Consider the following 26,829-nt stretch of genomic DNA (forward strand, 5'->3'; position numbering starts at 1 on the left):
CTTGACGGCAACGAATTGGCCTGACGTCATGGAAACATAATGCAAGCAAATAGCTGAGGTGGCGGTTCGCACAGCGACTCCCCGGCGACATCAAAGTTCAGCGCTAGTTTTGTAATTTAATTAGCTGTCGTTCCTGGATGGATTAATTAGAAGAGGAAGGGAAAGGGCTGTGATTCTGAAAAATGTTGTTCACAAACACATTTTTAGATGGAAAAATAAAGATGTTCTTGGATGATTTGTTTCATCCTCCTCCAACATGTCTCCTCTGTCTCCAGTCCAGCATCAACGATAGCGCTGATTTCAAAGCTGTAGCCGATGCCATGAAAGTGATCGGTTTCACAGGGGATGAGATCCACACGGTTTACAAGATCCTGGCCACCATCCTACATCTGGTAATCCACCCCCACCCCACCCCACCCACCCACCCCCACCCCACCCTCCCACCCCCCACAAAAATAACCAAAATCCCTGCTGGTTTCTCCTGCCAGCCATGTCCCAGTGTGGAGGTTCTGTGTTCGTGCTCCTCACACACGAGTGGAGTGATAAGAGCTCGTATTTAATCCTTCAAAGATGTTAGTCACGCTTTCATTCGTGAGTCTGTTTCTATTGATACCAAGAAAGAATATCGATTTCATTTGGTAAAATAGAGAAGACGGTTAAGTCATGTCAAGTCGCATTTATTCTTGGAAATATTATTCTTCATATAGGTTGAGTTTTTCTGCTTTCCTTTAGATAAATGTCACAGTTTGGCTTTAAAAGAATGACTCACCGTACTCGACCAATTATTTGCAAGCTTAGAAAATGAACTGTCTGTTTTGATTAGTTATAAATTTCTTTCCCGAAATCTTCTGAATTCTTTTTAATTAGTCATAAGAAAATTAAAAGGAGTTTCTGTGTGCCGTTAGATGAGAAGATCGACACCACTCTCACGTTTTTAGATTCAATATGAGGACTTCCTGTGTAAGAAATGTGGAAAATGTCTCTTCTGCCAGCTTGTTGCGCTCTAAAAACTGAGCCCGTCTCTTTTTGCGCTTTCCCCTCGAAGGGAAACCTGACGTTCGGGGTGGACGGCGACGTGACCCTGATCGAGAGCACCAAGCTGGTGTCGGTGTTCAGAGAGCTGCTGTCCACCAAGGAGGAGAACGTGGAGAAGGCGCTGCTCTACCGGACGGTGGCCACGGGTCGGGACGTCATCGAGAAGCAGCACACGGCCCAGGAGGCCGGCTACGGGCGCGACGCGCTCGCCAAGGTCACTGCACACAAAACAACAATCGGGGTCGTGACGGTTCACTTAGCGCTCTGCGATGCTTTTAACGCCATTCACGCCAGCGTGAGTCACAGTGTGACGACTCCAGTCAGAGGAGGGAGAGAAGTATGTAACTGTGGGCTGTTTACTAAACTCGGACTCACTGGCAGTGTGACTTTTCCCTCCCAGCCGGTAACCGATATAATTGATGGCGTGTCGGACTGTTCTGAGCCCGTGAGCAAGGCACCCCTCGTTACTCACCTCTTTTCTGTAACGTCTTTGTGGTCCTCAGGCGATGTACGAGCGTCTGTTCTGCTGGATCGTCGGCCGCATCAACGACATCATCGAGGTGAAAAACTACGACGCCAGAGTCCACGGGAAGAACACGGTCATCGGGGTGCTGGACATCTACGGGTTTGAGATTTTCCAGAACAACAGGTTCGAATGAGATCCACAAAATTCAAGAGAAAATCTGCTTTTCACATCAAATATTTATATTTTCGCCTCCATATGTATTGTTTTAGAATTTGTTTTTATTATTTGTAAGACACAACAAGGACATTTGGTCTCTGTTTTTTTTTTGTTTTGCAGCTTTGAACAGTTCTGCATCAACTACTGTAATGAAAAGCTGCAGCAGCTGTTCATCCAACTGGTGCTGAGGCAGGAACAGGAAGAGTACCAGAGAGAAGGCATCCCCTGGAAACATGTATGGAGACAGTTTTTTTTTTGGTTCCTACTCTCTTTAATTTATTCACAGAATTATATTTTTTGTTTTAGAAAAAGTACGTAGAGTTGCTCTCGTGCACGCTTATATAATGTTTCATAGGACTTCTTTGTATATTAAGTCATCTTATTTTGCTGTCTTTTGTCTTCCGTGTCCTTTTTCTTTTCTTTTTTTCTATCAGATTGATTACTTCAACAACCAGATCATTGTGGACTTGGTGGAGCAGCAGCATAAAGGCATCTTCTCCGTGCTGGACGAAGCCTGCATGAACGTGGGCAAAGTCACCGATGAGGTTTTTCTCCAGGGACTCAACGGCAAGCTGGCCAAGCACGTCCACTACACCAGCCGCAAGGTAGGAACAACTCGGTGCAGGTGTTGCTTCACTTTATTTTGCAGCACCGGGCTGTGCGCGGAACAGTTTGGGTTGAAAGTCAAAATGCCGCCGAGCTTTCCCGCCTTATTTAACGGGTTTGAATCTCGTTTGTGGAGCTGCATCTCACATAATCCTCTTTCACTTCCACTTAGTCCCCTGATGCTAATTTTGCCATTATGTGATATTTGGTTCATGCTTGAGACAAAAAAAAATGAGGACATCAATGTCTCAAATTCAGCTGCATCAATTAGTCAATAGGCAGAAAATTAAAAAGCAATTATTTTCCTAATTCATTCTCATTTATCAAATAAATATGGTGAATTGAATTTGCTGTTTCCTGTGTTAATAAACTGAAGGTCATGTTTTGGTCACACAATACAAACCATATAACAACATGTTACAACATTTGTGATAAACATTTTCCAAGATTTTTTGACAAAGTCATATCACAGTATTTTAGGGTATTTCTTCACGATATGACAAAATACTGGAAAATATTGCATTATGCATTTCAGGAACATACAACTGCAACAAAATAAGTGTTGTAGTTTTTTTGTCGACATGTGGACATATTGCCGTTATCATGACAAGAATTATACCACAAAAAAAAATCACATCAAAAATGATATCGACATTATTGTAAATAGAATATCTGCATATGATTTGGGACATCTCAAATATCAACCTGAAATATTTGTGCAGTTTTATCAGTAATTAGTGGCAGAAGCTAAAACAGTAAATCAGTATGAAAAACACCTTAAGATGAAGTACTGTCAGCATGTGATGATGATGATGATGATGATGATGATGATGGTGGTGGTGATGATGATGCTGTGGTTGTTGTAACTTGAGAACAGCAGCGGGCAGATTACACCGTGCTCTAAGTGGCGATCAGTGCTCGAGGCAGCGACTGAACATGATCCTGTTAGTTTTAATAATCAGGAAAGCTCACGGTCTAATTCGCTCTGATGGTCTGTGCAGACAAAACAGAAGCCAATTTAATTTTCTAACATCCGCGGTTTCTGTGTGGGATCAGCTGGATTAGACGAGGTGAAGGTCAACCGTCGTCACCTGTCGGGCGTTTCAGGTTTTCTGCATGTTTAACATGTAAAAAGGTTGTCGATAAGTCGACCCTTTAAGCACAGCTGTGCAGTTTTCTCCGCGAAGCACAAGGGGGCGTCAGCTGTCAGAGAAAGAGCGCGTGTGGATCTGACTCAACACTTTGCCACAAGTGATGTCACTGGCAGCCAATGGGAGCCGGTGCCGCGCTAAGAGTGAGCGGCGCCTTGGGAAGCGGAGGGTATATATACGTATTTACAGATTTATGAGGACAAGCATGCGGAGGAACTGGGAGGGAGACGGTGATGCGGAGGAAAATGAATGATGACAAGCGGCGGGTGAACATCTGTATACGTTTCTGGGCCGTCCAAATACTTAAAGCAACAGCGTCCAAAAGTGAGGCAGTGTGTCAGAAACATGTTCCCATGTGACGTGAACCCTGCAGACTCGTGTTGCTTATTTTAGTTCAAAGTGAATAAAGAGCAGAATGAAGAGGAAGCTGTGAATAAAGCCAGGCTGAATCCAGATGAGGTAAAGATGGAGCTGTGCTGCAGGGCGTATTGATCCGTGAAGCTTCCCTGCCCTTCCTATCATCTTGGCGTCGATAACCCCCCCACTCCCCCAAGATCCTCTGGCAGAGTTGAAACAAACGTGTGAAAAGGAGGGTCTGAACTTAGTGATCCAGCTGTTACCTCCTGGAACCAGTATTGGCATGAGTCAATATTAGCAACAGATCTTTTTCCTTTTTTTTTCGTGTACTGTCTGGTGTTCTGTTGCCAGGCAACATCAACAAGATGGACTTTTTCTCAGGAAGTAGTGCGATTTGTTGGGGGTGGGGGGGGGGGGGGGGTTGGTAGATCTCCAGGGGGCCTTTTTTTGGGGGGGGGGGGGTAGACAGTGAAGATTAGCATTTAGACGAACAGTTTAGAAATTTCATTTGTCCAGAGTGCATCAGAGACGAGCTTTTCTCAAAACATTTAATGCAGAATCGATTATCTTCTACAATATTGTGATTTAACTGAAATAAAAACCAGCTGTTAAATTAAATGTGCTGTTAATTTCAATTGCACATTTCTGAAATGGGTCAGCTGAAATGGTGTAACCTCTCCTACTTTATAAATGCTATATAACACATCGTAATGTAGATTTAGGCAGATTTAAGACATTTTAAGTGTGTTTGTTAACATCATAATAAGTATATGAAGCCATATATTGCCAATAGGTCAGTCTCTCCAGGATGACGCAACCTCGTGATTGCAATAGTTGACACTGATCATCACATAATTCATCTCTTAAGACATGCAGGGATTTGTAATTTTGAAAAATTCCCACGATTTCTCTGCAGTAAAAGCATCAATAAAAGCTCTGCTGATGGAATTATGGCACAAAACTGTCTCTATCAACAAAACTAACTCCTCATCTACAGTCAGCAAAGCTCTTTAATCTGTCATTATCAAAACAAACCACGGGAAATGTAGTCCTGTCAGAGGCGATGGAGAACGATACAGTGGACTCTTGTATTTACATACATGAGCTTGCACTTTGGTTTTGGTAGTGATATGATTTTTTTTTTTATTCTTTGAAAAAAACAACTGTAATTTTTAAAATAGACTTCCTGTAACCCACTCATGATGCAAATGAGCTGTTTGGAAGGTTCAGAACATTTCAAGGCTCTCGGTACAAAGTGCGCACGAGCTCTGCAGCCTTTAAAGACTCACCGTGGCTCTCGAGCCTCGCAGCTCACATCTCCTCCAGCCTGCATGCAGGGATAAAAGTGTGAAGGTTGGCGGAGAAAAAAAAAAAGAAGTGTGAGAGAGGGAGGGGGAACTGGAAGACGAGCGCACAGGGAGAGACTGAGATTTTAAATGTGAGGGGAGTTGAGAGGTGTAAACCGAAAGGAGAGAAAGAAGCATGTGGGAAGGTTGTATGAAAAGCAGAGCTGGATGAACAACGCATGATGTTTGAGGTCACGTCTACTTCATTCATTGTTTTTGCTTTTCCACTAAGCCCTCGCTCATCCACCTGATTTCCAGCAGCTGCAGGCAGATGAGTGTTTTCAGAAAACTGTATAATTACAGCTTTTTAAAAGTGGATATTTTCTGGTTCCTTTAGTCCTCCATGAGAATAAAACGAGATGTTTTAGGCTTTACTTTGGGCTTTGGGAAACATCTTTCAACATTCTTCACCACTTTCTGACATTTAATTTTAATATTTGAGAAAATAATCCTCAATTGCAGTCCTCACATCTTTTATCTGATTGTTTTGGTTTTCCTGCTTGCAGCTCAACCGCTTTGCTTCAATCTCTCTGCTCTGAACAGCTTCATTTTCAGCAGCTGTATTAAAGCTTTAATAAACCCTCCGTACACACTACACTGCTGCTGAACACAAAGGAGCGTTTAGTAGCTAAAAAGTCAGATATTTCCATCAGGAGGTGGTGGAGACTGGAACACGATTAAAGAAGAGTGAATATTTCATTTGTTGTTGTTGTTGTTGTTGTGTTTGCAGCTTGTTTCCACTTCTCCCATATGGTACAAAAAAAAAAAAAAAGTGCTACTGCAAGTTTAAAGATTTCTGTTTTCTGTAGGAAGCGATGTGCTGTGGGCTGCGTGCCACGGACCGTATAGGAAAGCCAGAAAGTACTGAAGTGTGGCGCACTGCACTGCTGGTTCTGCTTATTTCTTTATGTGGCAAAATGTCAAATATTATTCTTTAATTCAAACTTGGCTAAAGCAGCAAGACATTTCTCAGCAGGTTAAAGTAAAAGCTCGCTGTGTGCTGCATTCACTGTACGTTGTTGTTTTATTTTTGCTCCTAATCATATGCTGACACATTAATCTCTGACACAGTAGCCATCATGACAGCTTCATTTCCTGCCTCGTCCAATACGCTCTCAGTTTCATCTCCATCACGTCCCTCAGCAGCTCTCTGTTGTCTTCACTTCCTTTACTGGTCTTTATTTTAGTTTTAATTTTCCTCATGTGCCTCCACTGTTTTTTTTTGTTTTTTTCCCCCTCCCCTTTCACTAGCGTCTCAGCATGAGGCATGTACAGCTGCATACTAATGCGTGTGTTTGCGTATGCGGGTCCCCCCCACCTGCTGCCACATGTATGAATGCATGTCAGGGGGGAGGGGGGGGGGTGTGCTACGTGGTAAAGCTTTCACCAGCCATGTGTTGCTGATGCTAATCACTGAGACAGGCTGGTCATTAGCTGCAGGGAGGCACAAGGTCAGCAGGAGCAGGAAGGACACGGGGAGGAGGCGTAACTGATGCTCAGCACCAGGACAGTTTGACGGGCGGTTCAGCCCCCCCACCACCCCCGCCCCCGACAGTTGCCACTCAGTGCACCGTACATGAAACGCAAAAAAAAAAAAAAAAAAAATCCATCTCCTCATCTGACGCCTGCATTTGGCTGCTGCTGGACCCACCGTGAGGTCCTGACAGGTCCGGAGACAGTCAGATGCTGCTCGTCGGGAGGTCTGGCTCCGGCCCTCATGGACGGGCTTCTCTAGTCCAGGGGCCACAGAGCAGGAGGACGCAGGTGGCGAACAGGGTCGGTGGACAAGTGATCGCAGGAGGTGCCGGAGGGCAGAAGGTGACAGGGAGGTTCAGATTTATGACTTTTTTTTTTCTTTCTTCTCTGCAGTGTGACAAGAAAACGTGATTGTTGTGAACGGTTTGGTCTCCAAGAATCAGATCCAACCAACTCATTTAGTTTTTGTCTGATGTGTCAGAGGCTGTTTGAGGCCTTTTGTGAAGATTTCCACTCAGTTTTCGGGCTCATAAATTGCCGGTTACATTAAACAACACTCCTATAAATGCTGTGAAGAACTTATGCTGGAAAAATGTATAAGATAGTGGAACATTCATGTTGTATTTAAGGGTCAATTTACTTTCAATGAACAGATTGGTAGTAGAATGCAACAGTGACATGTTTCATTTGTGTAAAAGTTGAGAACTCGGTAGATAAAATGACCAATTTTATTCCAATAATTGAATTACCTGTCAAATGAAGTTATTTTTCCACAATCTGCTTTTGCTCCTGGTTTTCTGACTCTTGCCCGAGCACCGCATCGCTCGTACTCTTTACGTTAGTCTGTCCAGTTACGTGAACGGCGCTGAGGCCTTTTGAAGTTTTGGCTTGGGGGCGGGGGGACATCCTCCACTTCAGTTTCTATAGTTACGTCGGTGATATTTTGCAGGAAACCTTTCTCCTCAAACCAATGTTGACAGATGTCCCGGTAATAAAAGCTAAAGGTGAAAGTGGCGTGCGTGAAGCGTCTTCTCTCCTCTTCCTGTCGCTGTAACACCGGCAGGTTATCCAACATGTTCCTGAGACAGTCAGTCTGCTGTTCCTGTTGTTTTCTCTCTCTCTCTGTCTGTCGCGTTCTCACCTCAGCTTCAGCTCCCCCCTTTGTTCACAGTTTTCCTGTCTGGTTATTTTCCCCAGCTGCCTCTAATTTATATCCTCCTCTCTCTCCCCTTTCCTGTTCTCTTCTTTGTTTGTCCCATTTATTATGTTTATTAAAAACTGAAAACTTGCATCCCTTCAACTTTAGTTTTTCTGTCTGCACTCGTTCCAGTTACAGAGTTTCAGCTGCTGCCTGAAGCGTCTTTCTGACTCATCCATCTGTTGATTCGTGTTTCGGGGCTATCTGTAATTTCTACTATCCTCTCAAATCAGGCGAAATAAAGGCGAAAATAGCTGCAGATGGTTAAATTATTATGCTGCTATTACATCTAAACAACTATTTACACCTAAAAAGATTCCTTTTGTTGACTTGGAGTCTTTCAAATAAAATGATACGCTATGGTAGGATACGTTGGGTTATGTTACCTTTACGTTACGATATGTTATTACATTACGATACGTTGGGTTATGTTCTGTTGTCTCCAGCTCACGTTGCTGTAAAGTCAGATAAAACTGAGCACGATCACCTTTAATTTAAGGAAATGAACTGCAGCATTTTCCACTTTCCCTTTTCCTGTTGTCGTCGGAGTCGGTAGCACGTTTACTGCACGTATTACTGGTAATGTTGTAACCTTCGTTGGTCCTGGAAAACCTCTCTGAATTCAACTCTTTTTTAAAAATGTGTATTTTATGCACAGACCCTGAAGTGTTGCACCTGAAGCCTCTCAGCATAATCACTGGTTTCCTGCCTGAATTAGCATCTTTAAGCAGGGTTAAGTGTATTTTGCTCTCTAGTTATTTTTAAAGCAGAGCAGTGTCATATTTTTTGTGCCTTTAGCAGGCGGTGTTGTTGTCATTTTCAATCTCCCTCTTTAAACCTAAAACTACCACTGACTTATCTCCATGACAACAAAAACACTGAACATTTAGAATAGAAAATTTGAGCAAAAGACTACATTTACTTTATATTTTAAAATGTTTCATTACATTAATTCTTTTGTACATGATTAGGAGAAAAATACACATTAATTAAAATGATGAGTAGGAACTCAACTTGTTGGAACTTTCTCTTCCAAAAAAATGTGCTCGAATGCTGTCAGAAACAACTGTAAAAACGAGTTAGACTGCAGCTTATTAGCATGTTATTAATCACGTATTTGTCTTTAAAATATGCAAAAAATATGGAAATATTTCATAGTTTTATAGCTAAAAATTATACCACCAAAGTTCAAAGACATTCAGTTTGCTATGATATAAACAAAAAAAAGCTGCTTAACTGCAAATGTTTGACATTTCTTGCTCATAAGTGATTAAAACAATTAATTATCGAAAGTAGCAATTAAATAATAAACAACTGCCAGTGAGTCTTGGATCAGTTATTCAGGCTGCAGATTATATCATTTCTGAAAATATTAATGAGAATAATTGCTGAAATATCATTAGGCCTGATAATTATGGAATCTATTCCTGCTGTTAATTATCTCTTCTAAAATTAAATTGTCCAATTGCACACACACACACACACACACACACACACACACACACACACACACACACACACACACAAACACACGCACACACACACACAAACACACGCATGCACACTGCAACAACCTCGGTCTTCACGTTAGGCTGAATCCCAAACACAGAGGATGTGCTAATAATAAATCTGCCAAGATTTGTGTTTAGTTTATGTGTGTGTGTGTGTGTGTGTGTGTGTGTGTGTGTGTGTGTGTGCGTGCGTGCGTGTGTGTGCGTGTGCGTGTGATAGGGTGTGACTGATTGTGATGGATGAGGGGCAGTGTGGCTTCCAGCAGATGCAGGCTGTCTGTCTAACAGAGCATCTGTTTGTCTGTCTGCTCCGTGTTGTTGTTGTGTGTGTTTGTTTCCTGTCGGTGTGTATTTACGCCCTGAATTTTTTTTTTTTTTTTTTTTTTTCTTCCCCATTTCCAAACAGATTATCTGTGAGACTTGAGACAATCAGAAGAATTTGTTTTTGCTGCATCTGAACAGACTTAAAATTAAGATGTAGATCACTGATATCTTTTTTTTTTTTTTTTTTTTGGGCATAATGTAGAGGCATCGGGTGGGGGAGGGGGGGCACACACAATAACACAGTGTGGTGCTGCTGTGTGCTTAAAATGAGCTTCTTTAATACTGTTTTCTTTCCTTTGTTTGCCGAGCACATCACTGTTGGTGTTGAAAACTTCACAGAGCGTCGTTGGAAGCACTTCAGTGCTCCAGCGGATGTCTGAAGTGTCAGGGAGGTAAATACTTCTGTGATTTCCGGGAGGAAATTTCACATTTAGAGATTTACTGCGGGGCCCCTTTGAGGTTTTTTGATTCGGGATTTGGACCCGATTCAAGGCTGACTGATTCATTGAGCTCTCTGATGCAAATCTTCCTGCGTCTGTGAGGTTGTTACTGTTTGCAATACTTCCTCTCATATGGGACTGTTCCTTCTCCCTTTTGTCTGTCTGTGTGTGTGTGTGTGTGTGTGTGTGTGTGTGTGTGTGTGTAAAGGAGGGGTAGAAGGGGGGGGGGGGATCGAGTCTGAGAGCACTGAGCCCTCGGATGAGTCATTCAACGTCTTCATAAAGTAAAGGAACATACTGTATTGGCTCGGCTTGACAGAAATAGCATCGAGGCAGAAGTCAATTTGTCTGTAAAAGTTTCATCTACTGCCGGTGTTTTTCTCTCTCTTGTTTACTTTCCGCCTTGCTGCCCGGTTTGGATGCAGGACTGAAGGGCACTTAGATGTGAAGACCCTAATGTTACACCTGGATGTGATTTCTGAGCACCTCGTTCAAAAGGCTGCACTCCTCTGATGTCAGACTTTTGGAGCCCGGCTGCAGGGATTTGCGCCGATTCAGCCACAAGAGCGTCGGTGGCTGATGAGATCGGACTCGCTGTCGGGTTCTTCCACACTAAACAGAAGAAAGAAATAAAAACATAAATGGTTTTCTCAATGTACGCAGTGCGTTTGTCCCGCCTCTCCTCCACTGTGATTGGACGGCTGGGTAGAAAATGACAATGATGAGCGCAGTGCTTCAGCAAAGTTGAACATTTTTCAACTCTCGGTTACCAGAAAGAAACGCAGAACATTCAACGTTTGTAAAAAAAACAACAACAAAAAACACGGCGCCAACATCAATAACTATTTAAAAATGACGTTTTGCTCGGGGAAGAACACTTTGGTGGACACGTTGGCAGGTTTCTGTGATTGGTTCAAATTAAAGCGATGTCCACGCCCAGTAGGATGGAACCACCGTGAACGGATCCCTGGAGCGTACCCGGACCTAATTTACAGGCAGGGACTTTATGTCTGGCTGCACATTATATCTCACAGTCGAGAGGCCAAAACAAGTTCATATTTGGGCACATTTGCTTATAAATCCATGACAGAATGGCTATGAATGAATGAATCAGTTATCAGGACCCGTTGATTTACTAACTCGTCTCTGCATCTCTACTCGTTATGCTGGAGAAGTCGAACTACTCCTTAACTGGAACAAAGAGCCGTTTAAAAAGGCCAGAGCGAAGTTTACAGAGGTGTCCGCACACTTTTGTCCTCGTTGTGTATCCGTCAGCGCTTTAGTTGTGGATCTGTATTACTGTTCAGACAACCTGTCGCATGGGGAGTTTTTTATTTCTCCCTCCTTGTTATCCGTGGCTTTAATCTCGCTGCTTCCTAGACCTCCGGCCTCCTGCTTTTACATGCTAATCGCTCCGCTCTCCACTTTTTGTCTCTCTCCTGATCTCTGATGTCAGCGTTATACTTTTTTCCAGCGACTCGCCCGCTCCGGCACACTCGTACGCCGTTTTATGGATGAAACGAGACGCGTCGCATCAGCAGCTGTTCGAAGGCAGACCTCTCTGCGTTTTCATTCACACTTCCTGCCTCCCTGCTCTCCTGCTAACTGACCTACATACAAGCATCAGCCTCACACACACTTTTTTTTTTTTGCTGGCGCTGTCTCTTGCCATCACACCACATTTATTCCTGTCCCTCTTCCTCTTGCTCAGTCGTCGTCTCACCGTCCCTCTCTCGTTCCTCTCCGCTCTTTCTCTGTACGACTTGATCAAACCCGACAGTCTTAGTGTTTTCCGCTGCGATGCGTCTACGATTGCAGCGAACAGTTCAGCGAATCGTTCCGAGCGCTCGGTTTAACCTTCACGGTTTCGCTTGTATGGAGTTAAAAGGATTACAGAAGAGTAAAACAAAGAAATAAATAAATGACATCTGCAATTGTTGGGGAGGTTAAAACAAAAAACAAACAAGATGATTTGACACACGAGACGGTGTAACATTTCCTCTGTAATTCCTATTTTTTTAACTGACAGCTTTTCTGTCTTTTTCACAGCTGGATATTATTTGTAGGGATTTTAAACACGGATGAGAGAATGGTGGCCGTGAGTTACTTGCAGCGCTCGTGTCAAACCGTGTCTGTTCCTTAATTGAGTTCACGAGGTCTCTTTGTTCCGTCCAAAACTTTTCCGTTTCAATCTGCTGGCAGTTTGTAACCGCCGTGACCAGCTTGACTTTGCTGCGAGCTGATTGGCTGTTGAAAGAGATGACACACCTCTCATTCTGAAACTTGAAGGCGACACCGTTAGCCGGTTTGAGTCGTGCTAAAACGGGTCAGTTCACACTGCTGCATCTTTTTCTGCAGCGAAATCTTTGGTCTGAATTTATCTTTTAGTTACTTTGATTCAAAAGTTTCACCTGGTCGCGATTATTAGAGCCAAAAACAATCATCTTAATCAACGCAGGTTGTTTCTGATATCCATCGTTTTCCACTGTATGGGGTTTCGACTGGCGCTATTTCAATGACATCATCACGTTACACCCTCTTCTTCGGTGGTTTGATGACACATTAGGAGGAGAATTAGCACCACCGACTGTTCAACTCGAGGCGCTTAACTTGTAATTTTTGACTGACCGCATTTCAACGAGCATCTCTGGACATTAAGATGTCGTGGATGTCGTTGCAAATCCAAACACCACCGACAGTAAATTTCTCTTCTTCTTCTTCTGATGACATTTTCCACGAATGGTATAAAACAAGCAGAAAAGGACAATCATGTTATTAAATGCACTTATTTGTATGACAATTTATTGTAAACTAAAATGTCATGATCATCTGCCTTCAGCACGCCACCACCTCTAACGTTAGCCCTGTCCATGGAAGAGACGTCATCACAGTTAATACAGCGTATTCACATGCAGTGTCATTTTAATGGTTTTGCATTCAGAGGGCTTTGAACTGCTGATGAAGACCTGTGAGCTCATACAGTTTGGGTAATGGTCTGTACAGTAATAGCGACTGATGTAACTCGCAGAAATGGCGAACGTCCTTTCGGTTGCCTGAAGGCTTCTCTCTTCGCTCCGAGAGGCTCTGCAGCGTCGTCGCTGACTCGCTGCTCTCTCCGTCTCTCTGCAGCTCTCACCGACCGACAAGAGTTTGGAGTTTGACAGAGACTTTCGCATCAGGCACTACGCAGGAGATGTGGTGTAAGTATCTTAAAGTTTGATTTATTCAGGGAAAGCTTTTACCGATGATTCATCCTCTTTTCCAGATTTGTTCAGTTTTACATATTCATGCCTGCGAGCTGCCGACTGAAGCCGCCGTCTCGTACTCGGGGCCACGTCAGGATCTTAAAAGAAACTTGTTTGTTTTTCATGGTGATGTGGGAGCAACACTCATAAACACTTTATAATTACATTTTAATCACATATTCTTATCATAACTCCTTAGTTTATTTAAATACTGTATATTTAAATATTAGCCACAATACGTTTACTTTATTTGTTGGGATGCAGAATTCCTTTGATACTTTACTGTATTTATTGTGTTCTTTATTATTTATGTAATTTTTATGCAACATCTATAAGACCAATATCCGTCACATCAGTCAAGAGCACAGGACATGATTTATTTACAGCAATGTCTTTGAAAACACACTTTCTCGTGGATTTTTACGTGCATAAAGAGAAACTTGACACGCAATCAAAACTTTGTTTACAAGGAATATTTTCACATCTTAGAGCCGTGCCTGAGAGAAATGATGCAGTCTCAACTCATCAAAATAAAATACTCCGTTTTAATCCGGTGTACTGCAACATTTACACTGTCTGCATTTTTAATCCTGCCAAACAAAATTGAAGGAAAAAGGCCGTCTTTGCCTGAATACAAGAAATCTGATGACCCTAAATGGCTTCCTTTGATCATTTCATGTTGAATCAAGCGGCAACTTCTCGGGCTGAAAAATTAAGCCAACAAGGAATTGCCAAAAAACGGCAGTTCCTCGAGTGGCCACTTTAGGCTTTCTCAAAAAGCTATGCATTTTGCATTTAGAATTTTGATATAACTATATATATATATAACTATAAATAGAATTGTTTTAAGGCTAAAAGTTATGCTTAATTAAGGGCGGGGCTTCCTTGAGTGACAGGTGGGTGTGACAGTTGGCTGCAGGTTTCAGCAACCATTTTATGGTTGGATTTTATGCATACAGAATCTTCCAATAAACTTCCCAGGACATTTTTACTGAGAATGGACGCTAATTTAAGCAGCGCGTTCTGCTACGAGTGCACACGTGTTAAACCAGACACACACAAAAAAGTCCATTGTAGTCTGTAGTCACGTAAAAACAAAAGACCTGTTTGTAACATCTAATAATTTACTCCTACTTTACACACACACACACACACACACACACACACACACACACACACACACACACACACACTGGTGCACAGACCCAAACATTTAAATGACATCTTAATTGCAAGGCGTCCCCCTCAGAAATGACAGGACCACTTCCCGGTTCCCAAAGCACTTGGACGACATTCAAATGAATAAATCACATGCGCTAAACCTCCCAAAAGTGCTCTCAGGGAGCCGCGGTGAGCCCATTTGTGAGGGGCTAAGTGTCCGCCGCCCAGGGGACGACTCAGGCGGAGGAGCAGGGCCCGACCGTCGGCTTTGATTGATTCCCGAGCCACTCAGACCAGCAGCTTCATCGCTAACGGAGTACATTAATTTACAGTGTGGATTAACACGGCAACACTCTGAAAAGGATTCATTCATATTTACATGAAACTGTTTTCAGGATGATTCAGATTCAGGAAAATGTCGCAGTAATTATGTAATTATATCGTTTGGGACGGTGGGCAGGACGCTCGGTACGAACAAGACAAAAGTTTGTGTGTGTAGCGTGGCCGCTCATACATTCACCTGCCTCTCCCTCTTCACAGGTACTCAGTGGTGGGTTTCATTGATAAGAACAAAGACACTCTGTTCCAGGATTTCAAGAGACTCCTGTACAACAGGTGAGACACACACACACACACACACACACACACACACACACACACACACACACACACACACACACACACTGAGCACTACACACAGTCCCAATCACCTCCACACACTCTTCAAAGTATTCCTTGCTGCGCTTTGATTACAACCCCTCTAACAATAATAGCAGAGGAATAGTGCACCAAATCCTCCTCCTCGTCCTCACCCTCCCCCTCCCCCTCCTCATCCTCCAATCCTCTGGAGCTTTTCTTCTGATGAAGATACATGTGAGATCTAGTAATTGTTGCACAGTTTAAAACCGTGATTTTTAACACGGCTGTTTTTTTCTCTGAGATTTGTTTACGTCATGCAGACGCACCGAGACGCTCATGCAATACAGGCGATCCGTTACGCAACGGTTTTACACGTCTCTGATTTTTTAAGATACGCAACCGACAGGCCGACAACAAAGCAAAGGAAGAAGTAAACAATGCAGGAGATGGCTAACTTCTGGTTTAGCCTTTGTTAACTTCAATAGGGGGAAGAAGAAAAAAGTTCTGCATTTGAATTCAGTTTTTTTTTTTTTTTTTTTTTTTTGTAACATAACTTAAAAATAACTTTTCATGTTTTTCTTTTTCTGTGTTCAGTTCCAACTCTGTTCTGAAGGCGATGTGGCCCGAAGGCAAACTGAGAATCACCGAGGTCACCAAACGGCCGCTGACAGCCGCAACTCTCTTCAAAAACTCCATGATCTCGCTGGTGGAGAACCTCGCCTGCAAGGTGACGAGTCACCATTAATAAACCATCTCAGAAGTGTTACATCCAATTTTCATACTGAGGCTGCGGATTAAAGCCCACATCGTTCCATCGCTACACTCGTGTTCCTGGAAACTGAATATGAAAAATTCAGACTGCATGATGTTAAATTACATTAAGTTCAAAGTTGCGTGCTTGTGTTTATCTTGGCAACAAATATCTTTATTAGAGGACTTATTGATTACTGATATAGTGTTGCAAAGTTAGTATTAGCCTCACCATACGTGTTACTCAAAACCACATAAGATAAAAGGCCAGACTTAAATTTACTGTGTAAAAGAAAAAAGGTTTCTAACTCTGATGCAGCTCGTAGTATCAGAAATAAGTATTTGTGAGGAAGTAGTGCGTCAATCTGCAAGTCAGGTGCAAAGAAATGACTGCAACTAATGATTATTCTCTCTGTTAATTGATTGTTCTGTTGACAGTTTACTTGTTTTAATTATAATAATAATCTTTATTTGTATAGCACCTTTAATAAAAGAAATGAAGTTCAAAGTGCTTCAACACAAAAAAAACAACAACCTACAATTAATCAAAATGTGATGTGAAGAAAAGCAGCAAATCCTCACAATTTGAATTCTGGAACAAAAAAATGACCAAAACAATTGATTTATCAGTCTGTTATCAGAGCAGCACCGAATACAGATCAACCGCTCACACGGTCGGTCGTCGTTGTCCCTCTGTCGCCCTCTACAGGAGCCCTACTACGTTCGCTGCATCAAGCCCAACGACGTCAAGTCGCCTCTGCTGTTCGAGCAGGAGCGCTGCCGCCACCAGGTGGAGTACCTCGGGCTGCTGGAGAACGTCCGAGTGCGTCGTGCCGGCTTCGCCTACAGACAGACGTATCCTCGCTTCCTGCAGAGGTACCACACCACCACGACCATCACACGGCCACGTGATAGTACTTATAATTATATCTTGGTCACCTTAAATGTTTTTATTTGTTCATTTATAGATCGACGTGCCGATCATTTTTCTAATGGTTTCGTTTTGTCTGTAAAATATAAAATAATAGTAAAAAAAAAGTGGCAGTTATAAAACACCGCAAACAACATATCAAATAGAAGTTACAAAGATTTGATGGGGATCAGAGCAACAAGACAACAAACACCAATACAAGATAAAAACATACGTCTGAACGGGGAAGTCTTTAACTGACTTTTAAAAGAATTTGCACAATCAGCAGACCTTATCGTAAAAAAATATGTTGACTCAGTCGTTTATTTACCCCCAGAGGGGCTCAGTTCGAAGGCTATAAACATCACCCTCTAACAATGTCACTTGTGAACGCGGCCTTAGAACAACAACACACCGACTCATTCAATAAAAATTAGCTGCTCCTGATTTAATTGCACCAATACGAGTTTTTTTTTTTTTTCTTTTCATTTTTTTGGACAGTAATTTATTTGGTTGAGTGGATTATTCCTGACCAAAAATTACCATAATTATAATTTGTAATTTGATATATCGTCACATCACGTTAGATTTTGAACTGCTGACTCGGCGGTTTGGTTGACTGAAGGTCAGCAGAGCGGTGTTGATATTTGAATATGAAATCTTTGTTCACCGGACCGGCTTTAAAATGCTGGCAGAATAAGTGACTGAATAAAGCTTTTTTTTTTTTAGCTCCACATGTCAGAACTGAACCCCTGAAGCTGTGCAGTGTTCATCCCTGAACGATGACTCAGCAAGTCCTGACTGTGGGGTGCAGATTTGTGTTGTGTAACCTCATCGTCTTCCATCTGATCTAATCTCGCAGCTAATCAGACGCATGTCCAGCAGCTATTACAAAATAAACCGGATTTTTTTGTTTTTTTTTAATAGTTACGTCATTTTCCCACGAGCAGAATATTTCGTCTGATTTAAAAACTGCCTAAAAAAAAAACCCCACACAGATTTGATTTTAATTACTAGAGAAGGATGTTGATAAAAAATATCTTAATATGCTGAACGGTTCCCACTGTTTTAATGTAGCATAGTAGCAAACAAACACAAGTCAGTGACCTGTGTTCATAGCTGATGTTTTATTCATGCAGAAGCTCAAATATCTGACATTACAAACCTGTTTACAACCTAAGTAGCACGAATTGGTTTGCAAGCGGAGTCGCATTAATGCACCTCTGAGGCTGATACCAACGCTGGAATTCAAAAAGGAGGAAAATCTATGTTGAATCAATGTAAATACATAATATATAAATGATTAGCCTGACATTTGTCATATTTGACCTCGGTTAAAGATCAACAGGTCAAACAGTAAACATCATTTTGGTCAACAAGCCAAATATCACTGCAGTCTCATACACACCATCTCACAATCTCACACTCATACATGTGATATTAACTAACACTTGTGAATCGTACACACACTCTAGCTGCCCTGCCCTTAATCCTGCAGCTGTCACATTCACCCACTGCCCTCGTAGAAACTGTGGAGGACGGAGGATTAGGTAATGAAACTTTTGCATAACATGCTAACAAGTCCTCCGGTTACCCTCCACCCCTCCTCCCCCCCAACACACACACACACACACACACACCCACAGATGGACTTACATCACCGTCTTGCCACTGGGTCGGTGGTGAAATGACCCAATACACAGGAATCTGTGGATCTCAGCCTCTTGAGCTCCCAACCATTCATAAAAACCTGTGTACAATAATAAATGATAGATATTAAATTATTTTTTACAAATCCTTCAAAAATAAAGTTGACATAATTTTTTTTTTTTTTTTTTTTAAAGCCCTTAAAAGCTTTGTTTTATAAGTTCTCACTCTTCAAACAAACGATACCACTGAACAGACACTTAAGAGCATAATTTGACCGCTTACCCTCCTGCACTGGGGTGTCGGTGCACTGTCGCATAATTAATCCCCCTTTTCATGAATTACATGATATGATTTCCATGGCAACATGCCAGAAGAAAAGTTGCACCGTTTCTTCGTAATTAAGATCTGAACAGTGCAATAAAATGAACCACGGCCTCAAATATAATATGATCTGAAGATATAGTATGATAGTCAGGCAAAAGAACTAAATCAGAGCAAAGGCTGCCCTACCTTAAAAAAAAAAGTAAAAGTCAAGTTGGTAAGTTGAACTATTTCAGCATCGCAAAGTGAATTCAAGTCAACTTAATTAAAACCAGACACAGAAACCTATCGCGGGACACGAAGAGCCATAATTTAAGTATATTTGTGGCGACGATCTTATTTAATTCCACCTGGCGGCAGTCCGGATTTTAAATATTTTGAAATAAATAAATGAGATTAATTGAAGTCCCCGTTGCTTGGTGCGTCTTCCAGGTACAAGATGATCTCGGAGTTCACGTGGCCGAACCACGACTTGCCGTCGGACAAGGATGCGGTGAAGAGGCTCATGCAGGGTTGCGGGTTTGACCACGACGTGGCCTACGGCAAAACCAAGGTCTTCATCCGCACGCCGCGGACCCTCTTCAGCCTGGAGGAGCAGCGAGTGGAGATGGTGCAGAGGATCGTCCTCTTCCTGCAGAAGGTGAGAAACCGAAGCGTTATAACTGCGACGCCGTGAGAAATTCTGAAATTTGAGACTTTGCACTACCTGATAGAAACGGAAAAGCTATTTAAATATTGTTTAATCTTCATTTTTCCTTTCCTTCAATTTCATTTTCATTGAATTTGAACCAGCGAACTGAATCGCTTTTATAGTGTGTGATGGTAATGAAAGAGTTCCTTTCACCCGTCCTTGTAAATACCTCCGATGAGCTGTCGTCGACCACTATTATCTGATTACAACCTTCACACGAGATCTTTGGGGTCACGAGGAAAATTCACCAACCCTTTGTTCTGCATATGAATAACCTCCGAGACGAGAAAAATTCAGTTATATGAGCGTTGAGATATTTTGAGATCTGATATAATCCTGTATTGTTAGCGTGATTCTCCATCTCTGAGAGTGAATGTCTCTCTGCCTCGGTCTGAGTTTTCAGCCACACAGCTTTTATAAGGTGATGAAATGAGCAGATCTCTGATTTATAGTTTTCAGATGTTTTAAGATGGAACAGAGCTGCTGTTATACTGCAGATTTATTTCTCACAGTCGCCTACATATAGATAATTTTGAGCTCATGAATTTAACCACTCCGACTTCACCATCGATGGACTTTCATCAGTGAGTTTGGTTCGGGATAACATCGCTTTCCGTGTTTTGCTCTGAGAGATTTAAACATGTGGCCAGAAGGGACGACAGAATATATTTGTGTTATTGATCTGGAAGCAGTACATCAATTTTCCCGTTTGAATATTGATCGCCGTGTGAGTCTGTTTATCCCGTCATGCATCGGTCCTTCAGGGCAGGAACGGCAGCAATCTGGGTGTGATTATATTGCGCTCGCTGACAAGTGTCGACTCAGCATGCGGAAAAAAAGAACTCATTCTCCATCCTGTTAGACTCACAGATTCCTCCACACCATGTTGCTCTCGCGTCGTCCTTTCTCAAGGACTATCTCCGATCTCCCTGACATGAAAGGGTTATCCGAGCCAAATTAACTTCTCTGGTGGATTGATTGCTTGACCTCCGTATTGATCCGCGTGACCCCGTGCGGGCTTATTCCCGCAGACGCTCCAGACGGGGTGTTCCTCCCACCTCTCCCTGAGGAGGGTCCTATCTTGTATCTCGCAGCATGAGCTGGGTTTGACAGTGAAGGGGAGGGTGGGGGGGAGCCCGGAGGAATTTCAGCTTTTTTTTTTTTTCCCCACCAAAACAAACATGACGGCGTGGCCGCGGTGTCAGAGGAGGGGAGTCTAATTTGGCCCCCGTGTCAGTGCTTCATGCTCACTCATGCGACGCGCACTCACCGACGCACAGAAATCAAATAGTGGTGTGACGGCAGAATTGACTCCCATCATGCTGCTACTCAAACAAACATCCCCGGCCTGAGTCGGATCCGCCGCGCCAGGCAATCCCCTTATCAGCACCTGGCACACCACGCTGCCTTATGCCAGCCGGGACCGCGGTGCCAGGACTGTCAGCCTATGACTGAGGCTCAGACTCACTCTCCCTGTCCCTCCGTTTGCCTCGTGGATTTATAATAATACCACTTCGCCTGCCCCATCAAACAACAAAAAAAAAAAAAACCACAATCTGTGAATCAGCTCACTTCCTAAAGAGTGCCCCCCCCCCGCTGTGCCGTCGCCCGTCCAAAACGGACGTGCTCTCGTTTTTATCCCCTTTATATTGACATAATGCCTCCTCCTTCGGGGGGTGGGGGAGCTCCTCCACAGCTCCATTTAATCCTCCATCCTTCAGTCCTGTCACCATGCGCTCGCCTCGTCTCACCGCTCTCACGGTCCTGCCTGATATTCATTGCGGCCGAGGGTCTGGGTGCGTTAACAGCGATTGCCCCACATTTACGGAGCCATCCAGTCATTACCACTTTAAGAAACGGGAAGAGAACGGACCCCCCCCCCCCCCCCCCCCCCCAAAAAAAAAACACACAGTCTACCATAAATACACGTGTTATAAATTAAACATAGCCCCCACCCTCCCCCCACCCCCCTTTTTCCTTCTGTGTGTAAATGAATATTTCATAAATTGGAGCTCAGCCATCCACATCACAGTGGCTGTCGGCGCTTGTCAGAGCAGGGATGCTGACGAGAACAGAGACCCCCCCCCCCCCCCCCCCCACCCCCCGTGTATTCGGAGCCCTTAATTGCTTTCCAAAGCTTTACATAGGCTCGGTGTAGCGGCAGGTTTATCGATGTGCCGAATGTTGCATCTCGGGTAGGCCGCGGGAGGAGGGGGGGGGGCAAAATGAAAATGTCTATAAAGGATAAAGAGCTTTATTTTATTATTTTTTGCACTGTATTCCCGGCGGGTGAGCCGTGGCCTGAGGCAATAAATCATAATTTCCATCTCGTTTACGGAGACTCTGACTGACGTGGAGAGAGAGGCTGATCTGCGGATCGCCCGGCGGCCCTCTTGTTAGTTTGCAGGCTGCATTAGTGCGAGGTGAGCTGTCCAGAACTGATCGGAGGCCTGCCAGACCTCAGCACAAACGCCACCTCTAATCCTCTGATCCCCCTTCTGAACCTGCAGTGTTTAGGAGTTATCATCCAAAAGCTCCTCACACCTCCGTGGAAACTTCAGCGGGCGAGAACGCCGTCGCAGATCAAAGCACGATGATTTCACTTCTTTTTTTCTTCTTTTTTTTTTTTTTACAATCGCACCGCTTGATTTCAAGGAAAAGAAAACATGTTTCTTCTGTTCTCAGAAAATTTTTATTTTTTTTCTATTTCCTCTTCATCTGGTACTATTGATTCTGTCACTGAAGGACTTTCAGTTTATTGTAGAGTTTTAAGGGAGTTATTTGAACATAAGAAACGAAGCATTATTTGCAGACTTCCATGATTTCTGATCTTATAACTTCTATAGGACTGACGGACTTTTTGTTTCCTTTTAGTTTTGTAGCCTCGCAATACCTTTGGCTACTATAAAAACTGGTTACCAAGGGCCATTCTCCATAGCAACTGACAGATTTAACTTCCACTTGGCACTCTCCAAATCCACACTGAAATCATTTTATTTTGATAAGATTGATACTAAGATTAAAAGTCTGGCCTTTTAACCCCTCGTCCCGCCCAGTTTCCATCATTGCTGTCATTCTCGGTGAAAACCCCGTAAAGTCCATTTGTGTTCACTAAATATGAATGTCATTGTATAAAACTCATGATAAACAACAAACCCGTTGTGCCGAGATGCTTTAAAACCACGTGTGCATACATCCGGTAATACCACGTAAAAGCTTTGTACGGATGCTGTAATGATTTTTTATTTTTTTTTGGCCTTTATGCTTTCAGTGGCCGCATCAATATGTCGATTTCATTGTGCGTCCTCCAAACACATTTGACTAATGTGTGTTATTTTAAAGCCACACTGCTGACCGTTCGCGATATTGCTCCAATCTAATCTCTGTCCGGACCTATCTAATTGATGGATAGCTCATCCAGAGCCATTCAGTTCCCTCCTCAGCGCCGTCCCTCCCGATGAAGAGCGTAATGTTCACAATCAGTTTCAACACATTTGTTTCACATCATTAGAGAACATTTGTCCAGAGGTAGGATTTAAAAAAAACAAAAACGACACGATCCTGATAGAAGGAACGAGGAGGTGTTGATGTCGCCGGTGAGTGTGCCGCTCACCCGAGCCCTTTTTTGATTTATGATAATGACTTGCTAACCTGAGCCCTCCACCCCCACCCCTCTTACCCCCCTCCTCCCTCCAACGTTGCAGCTTCACTAAATTGTGTCACACTCTCTTGATTTTTTTTGGCCTTCCCCGCCCTACGTGTGCATCGAGCGCTTCACTGGAAAACCGGCTCGATAACCCCAGAGGACGTGGAAACTCGGCCGTTCGGCGGCCGACTGCAGTCATGTGCGTCGATGGTGCAGAGCGGCCGATCTTGTCTTTGCACGGTGGAGTTTGGTCCTTTTCTTTTTTTATTATTTCCCTCCAGGTGACAAGAAGGTGGCTGGTTGTTTTTATTAAATTTCAGATCACCAAGACTTCAGTTGTGTTCAGCTAAAGGCCCTTTATTAGAGCTGTAGACTAGAATCAGTCCCTCCAGGATTTAGCGTTGTTGTTTTGTGATTGTTGCAATAAAAAGTATTTGATTTTCGCGGCGGATTTTCAAAAAAGATTTGATGCAAAAATTGCAGGAAGATTTTGATTTTTTTTAAAGCGCTACCTGATAAAGGAATAAACATGCAATGACTTCCTGTGATAACAATAATGCTGCACATCAGAAATATTTTAGTCTTAATCTTGTTTTATTTATTTATTGAAACCATGGGGCTAAAAGTGAAACAAAAAATCATAAAAGTGCCGTAGCTTCACAGAACAGACGGTCTGTGACTGATATAGAAACAACGACTACGTCAGCTGTCAAAATGGTTCAACACATCTACCAACTGTATGCACAACAACAAAGTGCAGTCTCTTACAACTTGACGTATTTATATTAAAAAAAAATGTAAGCATGCAGTATTATGTAATCACCTCCATTGATAATAACCATTTAATTCAAAGTTTTTTATGTGAAGTCCACATTTCCCACAAACCCCGTCACTTCCTGGTTTTCTGCTCGTTGCGGTTTCTTCCCGGTGCTCAGAGTTTTATTTGGTGATTAGGAAACAGGAGCCGAGCCTTTCTGATTGTTAATTTAGGAGGTTATTTTTTGTTAATAAAGCGAGTTTTTGTTTGACAAGACTTACTTTATGTCGTCATACTTTCAGCACCGCTTCAACTTGACGACAATTTCTGCAGAAAAAAAACGCGAGGAATTAAAAACAAAATTCCAAGTTCCCGCAAATATTGCGGATAAATACTTGCTCGACTTGGCGTTCGTTTTTTTACCATTGTAACTGTATGATACTCTCACGCCTCTCCACAGAAAACCCTCCACCTCTCACCAGTCGCCCTGTGATTTGCGAGTGCTTTTACCCGGTGTTTGTTTCAAAGCAGCCGGCCCCTCCAGTAAAGCCCCGGCAATCTGTCCCCGCTTTGTTGCGACGAAAGATCCCCAATCTGGCTTTGATGAGCCTTGTAAATCCAGGGCCTCCGGAGCGCGGCGAGGGCGGCTCCGTGATGGCAGAGTCTCTGAAAGGATGATCAGATGGCTTTATTGGCCAACAGAGTGAGGGGGCAGACCGTCAGGGGCCTTGTTATTGGCCTGATTTATCCACAATCCCCCCGAGTGTCCATCTTCATCAGCCGGCCACCGTCATCGCAGCCGGTCTGCTGCACTGTTCGACAAGCAGAAAGTGTGTGTGTGTGTGTGTGTGTGTGTGTGTGTGTGTGTGTGTGTGTGTGTGTTTGTGCGGTGTGGGGGTGGCTAGACGGCCCCATCATAATTCTAACACCTCGCACCCAGTCACACCTTAACGAGGCTCCAAAGACGATGGAGACAGTTAATGTCTGTTGTGTTTTGATTCATTGTTGCTTCATGGGTTTTTTTCTGCTGCGTTGCTTCTTCACCTTCAGCCGCCGGTCTTTTTACAGAGTAATTAGTGACTCGGATGAACACGGTTGTTGTTCTGGCACACGGACGGATGCACCATGTGGATGTCAGGCAGGCGACATCTTAACTGAGCTTTCGGCTGGAAGTCCAATTTGGCCACTTTTTACTTTGTTACTTAGTGTATTATGAGCGTGTGTGTGCGTGCGTGTGTGTGTGCGTGTGCGCGCGTGTGCGCACGCGCTACACAAATGGTCGTTTTGTTGATTTTAAAACATGCTCTGAAGGTCATTAACTTTTTTTTTCTGAGTCATGGCATGAAAAATACATTATTATTTTTCCAATTATATAAATAAATTGTTGGCACAAGTTCTCCCACAATACAAAAAGAGTTAAAGAATCTCCTTGATATGAGTGTAAAACTGAGATCCAACATGTCGGCGTGAGTGGAAAGTTAGTAAAAGGATGAAATATTCTCCGATTTAAATGCACTTTACAGAGTCTGTTTTATTCTCGTACGTCCCGGGGGACGTTTTCGACCGTCATGTTTGACCCTCACCGTAAAACTTAAAGCGTAAAACTTTGCCTAATTTCCCGTAGCGACTGTTGAACCTCGTTCGGAGAGGAAGCCGTTCATCCCCGGCACCCCGAGCACATGGGACAGAGTTATCTCACGGGTCGATTAGTGATGAATATGAAGCCGCTCTTCCTCTCTCACTCTGATGCATTATGTATCAGGAAACAGAGCAGAAGGTCGTCGGCTAACATTTAGCCGGAGACGCACCACGTGACACGAACAACAACCACACAACAACTATTTTTGTCCCTGAATAGACGCTCTTTTTGCATTAGCATAAATAAATCTGATAAAAGTCAGTACTGAGGCATAATGAACCCTGTGTTCTCTTTTTTTATTCATATCAGGCCAACTTTTTATAAACTTTTTATAAACTTCTGTCAGAAAACCAGTCGTGTTTTCAGCTGGAAGACGATGCATGTTTCAGATGATCACATGGATTTATAGATGGCTTCGTTTGCTTCAGTTTTTATTTTTAAAAAATGGAAGTCAGTACATTTGGAGATGCACGTTTTCTACCTGACAGGATTGATGCCTCTGATGTTTTCGTCCCTTTGGTCCACGTCTCACTGCTGCTCTGATGAGACGAGTCGACTCGGTGTTGTGGACGAGTCGCTGCTCTGAGCCTGATTGCACATTCGTGGCTCTGTGTTGCATTCCTTTAGTGTAAAAAGTGATATTTAATATTAGAAAACGGTGCCGGAGTCCGTCCTAAACACGCACATCTGCAGCTGAAGTTGGTAATTAATCTGCTGCTGTCATAATTCAGCAGTGTGTGACTTTTTCTATTCGTCTCAGCCAATTACACGACACGGTGGAAACCGCCTCCTCCACAGTTTTAATATGCAAATATAAGAAATTCCTTTTCTTTGCCGTCGGCCTCCCCCACACTTTGAAAGATTAAATATTCATGATCTCCATGATTACTGTGCATCACACTTATATTATATCCAGGATTGATCCTCCGGTGCCGTCTGCAGTGGTGCGCTGGATTCTGTGACACTGGATTCACTGATTAATGAGGATTATTCAGGCACAATGCAGTCACAAAAAATGTGGAAAATAGTGGAGACGTTGTGTGTGTGTGTGTGTGTGTGTGTGTGTGTGTGTGTGTGTGTGTGAATACAGTAAAAGCAGAGCATATGGTGGTGATCAGAGTGAGGCAGGATTAGGAGTTATGGCTCCCTGGGGTCCCACTTGCATCTATTATTCATGTTGTAGAGGGTGTTTGCTATGTTTGGTTACAGGCAGGTCCTTATTTTAGCCCCTCTTTTAGTCCCAATACATGCTGTTCAAACAGAGTCTTCAGTATTGCACAACAAACAAACGTAT

General features: G+C 43.1%; 1 protein-coding gene across 1 annotated transcript in view; it reads left to right on the forward strand.

Annotated features, from left to right (window-relative positions):
* Positions 1–26,829, forward strand: part of myo1d (myosin 1D) — an 83,798-nt gene that overhangs the window by 21,201 nt on the left and 35,768 nt on the right. The window contains exons 7-16 of the mRNA XM_069160118.1: positions 276–392; positions 1,046–1,249; positions 1,539–1,684; positions 1,838–1,952; positions 2,152–2,322; positions 13,256–13,326; positions 15,073–15,147; positions 15,766–15,898; positions 16,631–16,797; positions 19,235–19,442. Coding sequence (XP_069016219.1) covers positions 276–392; positions 1,046–1,249; positions 1,539–1,684; positions 1,838–1,952; positions 2,152–2,322; positions 13,256–13,326; positions 15,073–15,147; positions 15,766–15,898; positions 16,631–16,797; positions 19,235–19,442 — 1,407 coding nt within the window. The remainder of the gene's footprint in view (positions 1–275; positions 393–1,045; positions 1,250–1,538; positions 1,685–1,837; positions 1,953–2,151; positions 2,323–13,255; positions 13,327–15,072; positions 15,148–15,765; positions 15,899–16,630; positions 16,798–19,234; positions 19,443–26,829) is intronic.

The sequence above is a fragment of the Embiotoca jacksoni genome, unplaced genomic scaffold (genome assembly GCF_022577435.1).
Source record: "Embiotoca jacksoni isolate LCO1_2020_lvr unplaced genomic scaffold, fEmbJac1.0.p SCAF_26, whole genome shotgun sequence".
Classification (NCBI taxonomy): Eukaryota; Metazoa; Chordata; class Actinopteri; family Embiotocidae; genus Embiotoca; species Embiotoca jacksoni.